This window comes from Haliotis rufescens, unplaced genomic scaffold (genome assembly GCF_023055435.1).
Source record: "Haliotis rufescens isolate VD_foot unplaced genomic scaffold, xgHalRufe1.0.p SCAF_12, whole genome shotgun sequence".
Classification (NCBI taxonomy): Eukaryota; Metazoa; Mollusca; class Gastropoda; order Lepetellida; family Haliotidae; genus Haliotis; species Haliotis rufescens.
Genome location: NW_025963802.1, coordinates 23,755,526 through 23,770,254, shown reverse-complemented (window position 1 = coordinate 23,770,254; position 14,729 = coordinate 23,755,526). Strand labels below are relative to the sequence as shown.

At 39.0% G+C, this 14,729-nt stretch overlaps 1 protein-coding gene across 2 annotated transcripts; it reads left to right on the top strand.

Moving 5' to 3' along the window:
- The first annotated feature begins 814 nt into the window (after positions 1 to 814).
- On the top strand, positions 815 to 12,180 carry LOC124111701. Of its 2 annotated transcripts, XM_046471474.2 has the most exons (4): positions 815 to 914; positions 1,566 to 1,642; positions 4,998 to 6,313; positions 6,763 to 12,180. In XM_046471474.2, the coding sequence occupies exons 3-4, from the start codon at positions 5,050 to 5,052 to the stop codon at positions 7,839 to 7,841; spliced, it is 2,343 nt and encodes a 780-aa protein (XP_046327430.1). In that variant the 5' UTR covers positions 815 to 914; positions 1,566 to 1,642; positions 4,998 to 5,049; the 3' UTR covers positions 7,842 to 12,180. The 2 variants fall into 2 exon arrangements, with proteins under 2 accessions (XP_046327430.1, XP_046327431.1); XM_046471475.2 differs by lacking the exon at positions 1,566 to 1,642.
- Positions 12,181 to 14,729: the final 2,549 nt, after the last annotated feature.

Sequence of the window (14,729 nt, the reverse complement as noted above, 5' to 3'; positions counted from 1 at the left end):
TATATATATATATATATATATATATATATATATATATATATATATATATATATATATATATAGTTTCTCCTGCATTTACTAAGCATTCACCTGATAAAGATACAAGAAGTAGCTCCGATCGAAACATTGTATAAAGAATATAAGAATATAAGAAGTTGCTACCATGAAAAAGTGTCATGAATTCATGTTCTCCCAACTTCCAAATGCCTATCAAAGTCTTCATACTGTGTGTGTGTGTGTGTGTGTGTGCGTGCGCGCGCGCATGTGTTGTCTTGTGTTGTGTGCCGCCATTATGTTGAATTTCCTGCATTGAACAAACCTCAGATAATGTATAAATGTGAACATGTTTCTAGAATCTATAGCTTATCTGAACTGTGCTAATAAGTTTTGACTCAACGAAATTAAAGTTAAAAAACAAAAACGCCTATTGTTTATATTTTACTGCAACCCCAAACAAACCTGTTCAAAATATCGGATCATCCCCGGAATACACATACTGGTTCTAGACTCCCTGATATAGCCTACTTGAAAAAATGAAAGCTGTCATACACGGTGTTGTCGGTTTTGTAATAAAAAAAACCCAACCCAAAACAAACAAATCTTCAAAAACGCATTTGTGTAAGAAATCTAAAAAAATAACTGATATATCTACCTTTCTATCTTTCATAACACTTGTTTAAGTTTTCATATACTTCATATCAAAATTGATCATTATCTTGAGCGCCATCGAAGTCATACAAGTTAATGGTGCTCATCTTATTTGTTTGGTTCTACCCGGGCACTGTGTCCGCATGCTTTTGTTATTTCCGGGTCACGCGGAGGTCACGAATATGCTAATGAGCATTCCGAGGTTGTCAGTTTCACGTGCGGCGACAACCAAGGGAATATGCTGATAAAAGATGGTTGTACTGCAGGTATTTGCATATACTGTTGCACAATATATTTCGAATTAACTTGCACATCGTAAAATAGTTGCTTGTAAATGTCACCAGTACGGTAACAGTAAATTTCGGCAGTTTACGTGCGCTTCTAACACTTTCGTGTACAATGAGATTATAGCTGTCAAAGCCACTACCACAAATACTTTTGAATCAGGTAATCAATTATCTCGAAGAAATACTTATACATGTCATTCGTTGATATTACAATATTCAATTTTACTGAATAGGTTTCTTTACAAAATATATATGCAGGTTTTGAACACTTGTTAGAATTTAATATTATTGAATTTGATTAGGGCTAGATCTATGGGATTGATCTAGACAAGTAAGATAGTAGTCTAAGTGGCCATTTAATACACTACTGTGATGCATGAGGTCCGGTTGAGAAGTAAGTTCACATTGGGATCTTTCTTTGTGCCTGAGACATGTTTTGCTGTTTATGATGATATGCAATGGTATGGATGACAGCTTCTTTTGGGACATGATCACAGTGTTTAAGACAGCACCTGTTTGACATTTTTCGTCTTATACTGCAGTGATGATGAATGGTGGTGCTAGCACATGCAGTTCACAAGTTTAGTTTAGATATGGAAGTCGTCATACATATCTCTGCATTTCTTACAGGATCGGAACTAAAATAATTTCTTGGGCAGTCAGGAGGACTGATTTGACAAAATGGAACTAAAATACAAACCATCTGAGTAAGTTTCAGCATTGTTAGGCCTATATGGTCACTATTCTGCCAGTTTGTACCCATTGTTAAAACTATGGTGACAATCGATGTGAGGTTTGTAACTGAACCAACTTACAGAAACAATCATTTGTAATACACTGTAATTTCTTGCTGAGAAACGACAGTATTGTCGACAGGTTGATGGGAAGGACGGGTAGCCTACTACATGGGGGGTATCCTAGGTATGTGTCGTGTATAGAGGCTGGTACCCAGCTGGTATGTGAAGGCATCCATATTTCCAATGGGGGGAGGGACTAAATGGAGTTTTTGTGAGGTTGTGTGGCTGTGTGTTTATTGACAGCTTGTTTCTTGTAGTGTTTTAGATGTGGCCGGGTAGGCCTGTTTTGATTAGATAGATGCTGAGTGCTTTATAAGTTTGTAAGTCATTTAGGGGGTTTAGTAGCGTTGCTATTGTCATTTGATTGTTGTCGTTTAGTGTGGATTGGAGTGTTGTTCTGTGTTGCTGGTAATGTGTGCAATATAGTATAACGTGTCCAGGAGTTTCTTTTTAGTTGCACTGGGGGCATTTACCGGTTTTGTGTTTTTTAATTTGGTCTAGGTGGGAGTTTAACTCAGTGTGGCCTGTTTGTAGTTTGGTTATTACTCTGTCAATTTTTTTTGTTTTATGATGGATTTTTGTTTTTTTTGACTGGCTTTTGTAGCAGGTGTTTTAGTTTGCAGTCCAATTTCTGATAGTTATTTTGTCACTTTTGGAAGATTTTCTCCTTTGTGATACTTTTAATTTCGTTTTTTGATATTGGTAGGTTCATGCTTACTTCTTCTAATTTTAGTGCTGATTTGGCTGCTTTGTCTCTGTGTTCATTGCCAAACACTCCAACATGAGCGGGCATCCAAACTATTTCTATGTCTTTACCTAGTTTACGTAGATTGTTTGAGCTTTTAAGTACCTGTAGTATTAGTTTTGGGCGTGTTTTTGTGTTTATCGCCTGGAGCCCACTTAATGAGTCTGAAAGGATTAGGGTTTTTTGGTGTCTTTTTATTTGAGCGCTGTGCAGGGCTGTTACTATCCCAATTAATTCGGCTGTGACTATTGTTTGATTATTTGGGAGCCTATAGGATTTTGTTTCTTTTTGGGGTTTGTTGATATGGATGCTGATTCCTGTGCGTTTTGAACCCGGGTCAGAGGATCCACAATATGACTGCTGACCCCTAGCCATAAATGCGACTCAATAACAATGCGACTCCCCCCACCCCATCCCCAGTGGAATGATACATATCCTTACCTTAATTCAATCAAACAGCAACTAGCACTGCCTATTAGCACTGAGTAGAGCACTTACATAAAAACAACACACAGTTTATATGTTTACTCTGAAGTTCAGATGGGGGCACGGGTGGCCCAGTCATCTAAGGCGCCGCAATTCGCTGTGCAGAGTTGCGTCCCTTGGCCACGCCAGAAACCTATGATTGTGGGTTCGAATCCCGGTTCGCCCCGATTATGTTTCTAGGTTTGTCAGCACCATACCCGTGCTCGTGGGTTTCACCGAAGACCTGCATCACTTCAGGCTTTCCTCCCACATTAAGCTGACAGGCCGCGATATAACTGGAATACTGTTAAAAGTGGCGTTAAACCCAACTCACTCACTGAAGTTCAGAGGCAATATAATAATTGAACAAACAACAGTTCACTGATTGGTATGCAGAGAAGGTGTCAACAGAATTTCATTATTGTGTCAGAATTTATGTTTTCAATGATGCATTAATGCTTAATTATCCCCCGCCACGAAGTGGAATGGGGATATAGGAATGGGTGCCGTCCGTCCGTCCGTCCTTCCGTCACATTTCGTTTCCGGAGCAGATCTTGAAAACCGTACCATATTTCTTCACCAAACTTGGCACATAGATAGATCTAGTGGTGAACTGGTTCCTTTTGATAGTTTGGGATTTAAAAAAAGTTATTTTTCGAGTTTCCATGGCAACGACTTTGATTTAGACTGAAAATGGAGGTAGTCCTCGTTTCCGGAGCAGGTCTTGAAAACCGTACCATATTTCTTCACCAAACGTGGCACATAGATAGATCTAGTGGTGAACTGGTGCCTTTTGATAGTTTGGGATTTAAAAAAAAGTTATTTTTCGAGTTTCCATGGCAACGACTTTGATTTAGACTGAAAATGGCAGTAGTCCTCGTTTCTGGAGCAGATCTTGAAAACCGTACCATATTTCTTCACCAAACTTGGCACATAGATAGATCCAGTGGTGAACTGGTGCCTTTTGATAATTTGGGATTTTTAAAAAAGTTATTTTTCCAGTTTCCATGGCACCGACTTTGATTTAGACTGAAAATGGCGGTAGTCCTCGTTTCCCGAGCAGATCTTGAAAACCGTACAATATTTCTTCACCAAACTTGGCACATAGATAGATCTAGTGGTGAACTGGTGCCTTTTGATAGTTTGGGATTTAAAAAAAAGTTTTTTTTCGAGTTTCCATGGCACTGACTTTGATTTAGACTGAAAATGGCAGTAGTCCTCGTTTCCCGAGCAGATCTTGAAAAATGTACCATATTTCTTCACCAAACTTGGCACATAGATAGATCTAGTGATAAACTGGTGCCTTTGGATAGTTTGGGATTTTAAAAAAAGTTATTTTTCGAGTTTCCATGGCAACAACTTTGATTTAGACTGAAAATGGCAGTAGTCCTCGTTTCCGGAGCAGATCTTGAAAAATGTACCATATTTCTTAACCATACTTGGCACATAGATAGGTCTAGTGGTGAACTGGTGCCTTTTGATAGTTTGGGATTTTTAAAAAAGTTATTTTTCGAGTTTCCATGGCAACAACTTTGATTTAGACTGAAAATGGCGGTAGTCCTCGTTTCTGGAGCAGATCTTGAAAACCGTACCATATTTCTTAACCATACTTGGCACATAGATAGGTCTAGTGGTGAACTGGTGCCTTTTGATAGTTTGGGTATTTAAAAAAAAAATATTTTTCGAGTTTCCATGGCAACGACTTTGATTTAGACTGAAAATGGCGGTAGTCCTCGTTTCCGGAGCAGATCTTGAAAACCGTACCATATTTCTTCACCAAACTTGGCACATAGATAGATCTAGTGGTGAACTGGTTCCTTTGATAGTTTGGCATGTTTAAAAACAATATTTTTTTAGTTTCCATGGCACTGACTTTGATTTAGACTGAAAATGGAGGTAGTCCTTGTTTCCGGAGCAGATCTTGAAAAATGTACTATATTTCTTTACAAAAAGGCCCAGTGAACATAGTTCACAGGAGCTGATGCATTGCGCACACCCGACATGTCATATTGGCGGGGGATGTGAGTATTTCATGCTTGTTGTTATTCTTTTCAGATGATATATCTGACATAGCAAACCATAGTAGCCATAGTAACCGCAAGACAGCATGGAGAAGCATTACTCAGTTAAATTCTTTTCCTCCTTCCTGGAAAGTCTGCAGAATTTGTGCCAAGAACACTTAAACTTTGACCAGATTGTGGAAGTAAGTGGCTATGTGTGTGTGGAGATTGACAATGCCAAGAAGGAACGTTATGTTCTCAGTGAACTGCTGCAGCAATGTGGTAATGTCATTAGCGAGAGCTACTGTACAAAAGCTTACAAGAACTTGCCCATATCTGTGAGAGGAAAGGAAAAGGTCAGCTCTTCTGAAAAAACTAAGTCAGATATAATAGAGGATAAGGAGAACAGGACACAATGTCAACCAATGAGAGACTCGGACGACGAAGTTATTATAGCGCTAGATACCCCACCCCAGCCAAAAAGAAGGAAGTCAAATTCAACCACTGTACCAAAATCAGCCAAAACCTCTATTGCAGTTACTAATACTGGAAAAAGTCCAGCTAAAAGTATCAATAAAAAAATAGAAGATTCAGCCAATAGGTGCATTCTTGGAAGGGTTGCAACGATGACAGAAGACTATACACAAAGAGACTCTGGTGGTATAGGAATTGAGTCCAGAAGTAGCTCATTCCTTGAGTCGGCAGCCAAGTTACATTCATCCAGCACACCACATTCTCCAGACAAGGAGTCCTTTCATGACTTCGTCAGCAGTGTAGTGGAGTCACTTGGTACACCCACCAAGAGTCCGCCATCTGGTAGTTCAAATGAGAACAGCTATGGCGGGGAAGACAGCGAGGACACATTTCCGGATCTTTCTCTTGTCCCAAAGAAAATCTCAAGATCTGCCTCATCGAAGTCTTCTTCTGTGACAGGTCAGCCTGTTGTAGATATTCAGTCAAGTCTTGCCTCAACTTTGTCTCCATCAACTCCGGAGCCATCTTTGTCTCTAACAGGCCTCTACATGAAGTCAAAGACATTGGGCCTGTCTTCTAAGAAATCACCAAAGACATCATCAGATTCTTCTTCTCCACCATCCTTGGAACAGCCAGAGAGGATGAACGTCTCCAGCCTGCGTCATCTTGTTTCCAAGTCAAATGAAGACCAGGCCCTACTGCAGCACCGCAGGGCGGGGACGGAGATGGACATCCCTCCTGGGCAGCCCTACATAGAGCTGCTGGATGAAGCCAAGGAGGAGGAGGATGGAGATGGAGGAACAGCTGGCCTACAGATTCACACGAACGACCATGGCAACACAGGAATCCAACACTCCACCAGCACAGACCACAGTGAACCCTCCACCTCCTACTCAGGTGAGGTCTTGCAATGGTCAGTCTGGCAGTCAGTCTGGACAAAACATATGTTTCTTTTACCGATCAGCCTGTCTCATGTTTTACAAAGTAAAATGAAATATTAACAGTATTGTGTTTCATTGAAAATATCTTTATTTTGAGCAATGTTCTGTTTGTATTTTTGTCAGAACTCTGATTTCCAGAGTTATATTTTAGGAAGTTAACCTTATTCAACACTGTAAACATTTCTTTTGCTGCATGCACCTTAACAGCAGTTCCATGAAACATTTGATATTTTTTATATATGTAACATGCTCGGTATAGATGGTTAAAAAATATTAACTGTCTTCATAGTGAATAGATTATTGATAATCTTGGAAAAAACAGTTTCTATGTAAGTAGTGGTGGTACTTATAGTATCAGATTAGAGTCTGTGCAGGAGTAGTAGTTTTTAGCGTTATTTGTTTCAGGTGTTGAAGTACCCTGCACAGTTTCCTCCTCCCTGATGCTGGAGGTCGGCAGCATCTCCGCAGTGACGTCAATAGACGATGTGGACTCTGCTAATTCCCAAGTCTCGGATGACACCAACAATCAGGAGGACAACATTGATGATAACATGGACAGTCCGATCATCATCGACCTTGATTCTGAGGACGAAGACGAAGAGGACTTTGTGCCTGGCGGGGATGCTGACCCTTTCTCAAGCACAGAGATAAGGAAGCTGGACTCATTCAAAGATTATGTCAGATTTGCAGTAAAACGATTTCAGAGTTTCATCAAGGAGAAGGGTGTTAATGATCCAATGTTTAGGATTCCTCCTGACAAGTTAGATCCACTCCTGGCTGAATTTTATGTTACTGTTCGTAATCTTCGTGGACAAGAGTTTGGTGTAAGTACACTGAAAAGTATCCAGTCATATCTAGAATTGTATTTGAGGGAAAATGGCTATCCTGTGTCCATCACAAGGGATACAGAGTTCCTAAACTGTCGTTCGCTGCTGCAGACCAAAATTCAACAACTTCGTCAGCTTCAACAGCCTGACCCTGACCCTGCACTGACCATAAGCCCACTGACGAGACGAGATGTTGATAAGTTGTTCCGGACAGGGCAGTTAGGCGGTAGTTCGGCTGAGTCACTGAGCAACTCGGTGTGGTTCATGAACTCTGTGATGTTCAAACTGAACCAGACCAGCTCTCATACCTCCCTCAAGTGGGGAGACATTGTTATAAAAGTGGATGAATATAAGAACGAATATTTACAACTGGTGTCTTCCAATAGCTCCAGTTGGGAAAATGTGAATGACAAAGTGTATCCCAATAATGCGAATCCAGATCGTTGCTTTGTTTCGATGTTTATGAAGTACCAAAGAATGCGACCACCGTCTATGCTGGCAAAGAAATCCCCATTCTATTTGATGGTGGACAGAGAAATGGACTGCTTAAAGAAAGAAAAGATGAGTTTCCAGATGTTGAGCAGTATCCTGAGAACCATGCTCATTCAGGCTTTCATAAAGTCCGACAAGAAGATACTGACCTATGACATCCTGTGATGAAAATATGTCCGAGTTGGTTTATCTTATGATAAAATGGTCATCCGATAGGAAATGGCAATCTCATCTAAATTGGCATCTAATTGTTAATAATATCAACACATCATCCATCCTTCAGTACGATATATGTATATTCATTGAGTCTGAACAGTTACCATGGCAACAATGATTTCATTTTTGTACTTAAACTAAATGTTGTACTTGATCACCTACAAAAAGTGCAATGGCCACTGCCACTGGTGAAATGGGAAGAATGGTTGTATGGTGTAGCAGAGGCCATGCTTCATTATAAACTGCCCCGGGATGCAATGTTCCAAATATGTTGGCTCGTGGCAGGTAGATATCATATAGGGCCCATTGTATCCTTTTTGTAGTGCTCCTAATAGCCTGCAGTAAATGTATGTTTCAATTTATGTGTCACAATAAGCTGCATTTTTGTAAGTGAAGGCCTGAATTGTTTAGTGAGGACCTGCAGTTTGTGTGGGTCTGTGGGTCCTGATGGCATGAGCTCCCTCTGACACCCGAGTGGAAGGTTGTCATGGGTGCGGTGTTATTATCAACAGATTGTAACTCTTCCAATACTAAAGTTGTGGAGAAACTTGACATCCAGCATCCATTCTAATGGATGTACATGTATCTTCTCAATTAGTGGCAAACACTCATGGGCTATCTGTATTATTTTTGTGTTTCCCATTTTTTCTTCAGAGTGAGAGGTTGGTAGGAAGAAAAACCAAAAACAGAGAAAAAGACCTGCCTTTGGTTTACAATACAATTGATGTATTGCCTATTTTGTAAGAAATGTGAGAAATAGTATCCCAATTTGAAGTATTGACCACAAGAGATACAACTGGCTGTGAAGTTTGAATATTTTCTAAATGCACATGTACTCACTAACTCACAGCACCAGTTTTGGGGTACCACTATTTATGTGTTGTGTAATGGTTTCCGCACAGTGTTGACAGCTGAAAGGAACAGAGTATAGGCAGAGTTACTTCCCTTCTTTATTTTTCCTTCCGACATCAACAATATTACAGATGGCCTTAGTTTGAATACCACATTCAACCCAATAACAATCCCATACAATTAGGTTAGTTACAAGTCAAATCAGGCATTAATATGGATACCACTGGTGAGGTTAGTTACAAAACAAATCAGGCATTAATATGGATACCACTGGCAAGGTTAGTTACAAGTCAAATCAGGCATTAATATGGATACCACTGGTGAGGTTAGTTACAAGTCAAATCAGGCATTAATATGGATACCACTGGTGAGGTTAGTTACAAAACAAATCAGGCATTAATATGGATACCACTGGCAAGGTTAGTTACAAGTCAAATCAGGCATTAATATGGATACCACTGGTGAGGTTAGTTACAAGTCAAATCAGGCATTAATATGGATACCACTGGCGAGGTTAGTTACAAAACAAATCAGGCATTAATATGGATACCACTGGCGAGGTTAGTTCTGATATTGTTACCATCAGTTCTTTGTCTATGCATTCTTTCCATTCTTTTGTTTTAAGTGCAGCAATAGCATATTTTGGCAGTATGTATGTATGTAAAATGACCTTGGCCAGACCACGTGTACAGTATTGTGTACAGGTCAGACTACATGTTGTACATCCATCCTCACTGATTGATTGATCCAGGCATTTGAATATGTTAAAGGAAACAGTAAATAAATCCTACTTTTCATAGTTATTTAATAAGATAAGAGTTAAACGTAGAACATTCATTTTTATAATGTTTTCAGTTACTCCCTATCTCAGGTGTTAATGTCCAGGAGAGACCGCCTCTGTGGTCTAGTTGTAGAGCGTCCGCCCCAAGAGAAGAAGGTCCGAGGTTTGATTCCTGGCTGCGTCATACCAAAAGACTCGTCATTAAGGGGCTAAAACAAGGATTGATCAGCTCGGACTCAGTATACTGTTTCTGAGTGGGGTACTCATCTTAAACTGCGGCATGGTATCCCAGTGTGCTACCAATAAAAATCATCATCACTCCAGACTAGTACAAGCAGACGTTAAACCCCATTGCACCTCACCTAATGTCCTGGATGCTTTGTAACACTACACAGAATGCAGAATGGTTTAGTTCCTGGTTGTGGCGGACCAGAGAAGTCTTAAAATCATTAAATTTGGGCAAATTAATTTTATTGTGGGCAAGTGAAGAGTCAATATATACTTGCACTGTGTAAAATATGTTTTGGGGCAATTGTTTAACTCTATCGAGCCAGGGTGGGGTGCCTGTCACTACACTTGAGATTGGGATTTCTTATACAGAGAAGGGGGCTTATTAGGTAGAATACAGTATGATGATGTTTACACATTGTTTAATATATATCTCGTAATATATATGTCTGCATGGAGGCTGATCGTGCAGTGAAAGAACGTGTCCAGATGATCCACATTGTTACCCTCACATCATTATGTGTAATGTGTCATGCCCAGTGACTTTCATCATTGTTACCTTGGGGTGGGAAACAGCACAGCCAGTCTCTGTGTGGGCTTTATGCCTAGTTGCATTTATCTTATAGTACCAATGATTTTCTTCTGAAACACCAACACATGGGGAAACCCCTGTCACAACATTCTGGGAACGTCAATCAAACACACTTTACATCAAGTTATGGAACTTAAAAGTTGTTCCTAATAGGTGACCTCATTTGCATATTTACCGGATCATGATATCAAGTTTTGATATCGGTTAATTAAGTCGATATTACTATCCATTATAGGACAGAAATAGGATTCTGGTGACAACAGAGGGCATGTTGTTGCCCTGTACGTTTCAAGTAAGTATTCATGTGGACAGTACTTGTTAATGTTGTGTCAATTATATATGAGAGTGTGATTGAAGTTGTCATAGCATAAGCTGATGGCTTTTTTATCTGAAGGTACAATACCTCATATGGACTATCATAACTTTGTAGTGAGCTTTGAAATCAAAATCTCTATCTTATTTATTTCAACTAAAAATCTGGTTTGTACTTTTTACTGTAAGATTTTTTTTGTTCCCTTGATGTTTTCGTGGTTTCTCAGTGTAATGATGTTTTTTAAGTCAACACAATATGCCAAGTATCTTCACAGAATCTTCCATTAAAAAGTGTTTTTTCCTGAATTTGTTTCTGTATTTTTACAAAAAATTCAAGTATACAGATTGTTTCATATATGAATTAAATCTACTGGGTAATAACTTTTTAATATATTACCATAATGTAATCTTTGTTTTGATTGGTCAGTTGAACATTCTTATTGTTCATGATGTCATATTGCTGCTGTGTGTAGAACAATGTGGAACTAGAAACTTATGGTAATAGCTTATCTGTCTCTCTTGAGGGAATGTTGAACAGAATCTCGCCAAATGCTTGTGAAATACTTCCCTTAATTTATGGCTGAGAACTAACACCATTCAAAAAGGAGCATGGGGGCCAGCAGTCATCTTAGGTGCAACAATTCACTGTGCAGAGTTGCTTCCCTTGGGCATGCCTGAAACCTATGATCCTGTGTTCAAATCCTGTGTCTTGGTTTGTCACCACCATACCAATGCTCGTGGGTTTCACCAAAGTGATAAACGTCTCAGACCTGCATCACTTTTTGGGCTTTTCTCACACATTAAGCTGATGCAGTGATATAACTGGAATACTGTTTAAGGCGGCATTAAACTCACTCACTCACTGTCTCACTCATTCAACAACCAGGAAAGTTAATCCATAATCCCTTTAATCAGGTATGTGTATATGTGGTGACACCCAATTTTGTGGTTGTGAAGAACTAGGCTGAGTATTGGTGCAGCTGTTGAAAGACATGGAGCCAGTTCTAAACTACTTTCTGACATTCACAGATCTCCATAGACTGCTATCTAGTGGCTCTTTTAGACTGGTTTATCGATTGTGAACTTCAAGATGAATCTGTCATTGCGTCATATCAGAAATAAATGTTTGCGTAAAGCTGAATCATTTACATCACTGACAGCTATATAAACAGATGCATTTTGAGAAAATTTACAATTGTTTGAAGTGATTTCATGTGATTTATATCGAACATGGAATATTTAATCTATTTTAGATAACTTTTAACACGAAGAAAGTTTTTTTGTTTTTTAAATATGTTTCTACGTGTCTTTAGTGCTGGCTTCATTTTGAATGAACTTGTAAACTGTAATTACAGTTTTCAATGTTTGAAGTAAATGTTTATTTATAATACTCAAAACATTGTCTTGTCATAACCAGTATGCTTGGTGGGTTTGTGTGCTAATATGAACAGTTTATTGTTCATGACGCTCGTCTTCCTGTGATTCTCTTGTTTTGACATACATGTATGTCTGAATATAATAAATAATTAAAGAAACCAAAGAAAGAATGATTGCCATAGATTTTTTCATTTATTTGTTATTAATATTTGATAGAGATGAATGCATGATAATTGTTTTGTGAGCTTATTGTCCGACTTGAACTGTAGAATTGTTTATTCAAATAATAAAATTTGAAATGAATCCATGCTTTGTTAATATATCAATTTTATTGTCCTTGCCAAGTCATTTAATTAATTTTGCTCTAACGTATCCCAGTTGTGTGGAACTAATCAAGTCTTCAGTACAAACCATTGACTGATATTGTGAGCAACGTCTCACGCTGGATTAAGATGCCACCCAACTAACAAGCTCAACAACCCTGATCAATTTAGCCCCTAGCGACAAGCATACCTTATTTGGAACCAATCGTAATCTGGAATCACCCCACAGGCTTTATTAGTATTTATATGTCATTATCATTTATATACTCACCGCCAAGAGAACCAGAGAAACAGAGAAGTACATACATTAAGAAGACATGTTTCCAATGTGTACCACTTAAAGGACAATCAGTCAAGTGTTACCACAGAGTGTCTTTAATCTTATCACAATATGCTGCACATGATGTCAAAACTTGACACACTAATCCTGCACGAGACAAATGGCGCATCTCAAGTCATGGGTCTATGATGTCACATGTGATGCGTTCATGAGCATGGGTTCACACAAGACACGAATTTGTTGGTTTGTGCATCAAACCAATCTAATATCTCTCAAATATGAGTAATTCTTCGTACATAAACCAACATTTATGGTATTCGCATTTCTTTTGTCGGTGAACACATATGTGAGGTGGATGTAAAAACCCTCTAACGCCCATAGGCAGCATGGGTTGTATACTCCCCAGGGAGATGAGAATGATAACGAATGCAAACGGATTCACTGGTCGGGTAAAAAATAAAACCCTGCATTTGAGCAGAAATAAGTACCTGGATACCTGATTTAATAATAATAATAATCATAATAATCATAATAATAATAATACTAAATACATGTACGTAAAACATATGCTGACACTCTGAAAGGTCTCTGATGTATTAAATCACCTTTCACCTCATCTTGACACCATCATTTGTAACTGATAGACAAGGCTAAATAATGTGCCCTCACAGCTACGGTATGTAATTGAACTACTACACAGTACACTTGGTTGCTCAAAGCCTTCTATCCTTTGTTCTAAATGTGTTTTGGCCCCCTTATTTAGTACAAATAACCTTGGGACCCTGAAGATGGAAGGTTAACACAACAATAACTCCGCAATAACAATATAATGAACACCAAACAGCTAATATCATTCTTTTGTTGTTCCTGGTAAAACTAAGACAAATACAATCCATTTTCTTTCAGACCCAGCCTCATCTCTTTATGTTTTGTCCAAAATGCAAACTCTTGACAGGATCGCAAAACCCATATACATATATACTTGTCCCTTAGAGGGTATTGTACAGGATGGCATTACAGACACAGCCACCCATTGCTGAAGGCTGCGTGTCCAGATTACGCTGTCATCTTGGCTGCCTGCAATAAAACATGCATGTGATGTACAATGTTTATATTAGAAACATTACCCTTTAACCCTTTAGATTGGTTGAAAACCTGTACACTTGGCTATACTTCAAACTAAGACCTTTCCAGATACCCAGTCATAAATGCCCAATACACTAACAGTTATGCAATGTATACAGTAAACTACGTTTATAATGAACACGATTATAATGAATTGGCGGATATAATGAACTGTGTTTTGGTCCTGTCTGTATGCTGTATATGTGCTTATAATGAACTATGGTTATAATAAATCAAATTTAGTGTTATAACCGTAGATTACTGTATGTTGAAAATATTAACATTCTCTACACAAACGTAAGCTATCACTTTAAACATTAATATTCCATATTCATGTGTCTCACACTCATGTAACATATCCACATGTATAGCACCACATAGACCACACTGTTGAACCAGTCACTTATCCACAAGTATTGCACCACACAGACAACACTGTTGAACTGGTCACTTACCCACAAGTATTGTACCACACAGACCACACTGTTGAACCAGTCACTTACCCACAAGTATTGCACCACACAGACCACACTGTTGAACCAGTCACTTATCCACAAGTATTGCACCACCCTTACCACACTGTTGAACCAGTCACTTATCCACAAGTATTGCACCATTCAGACAACACTGTTGAACAGGTCACTTACCCACAAGTATTGCACCACACAGACCACACTGTTGAACAGGTCACCCACAAGTATTGCACCACACAGACCACACTGTTGAACAGGTCACCCACAAGTATTGCACCACACAGACCACACTGTTGAACCAGTCACTTATCCACAAGTATTGCACCACACAGACAACACTGTTGAACCAGTCACTTATCCACAAGTATAGCACCACCCTGACCAAACTGTTAAACCAGTCACTTATCCAAAAGTATTGCACCACACAGACAACACTATTGAACCAGTCACTTATCCACAAGTATAGCACCACGAAGACCACACTGTTAAACCAG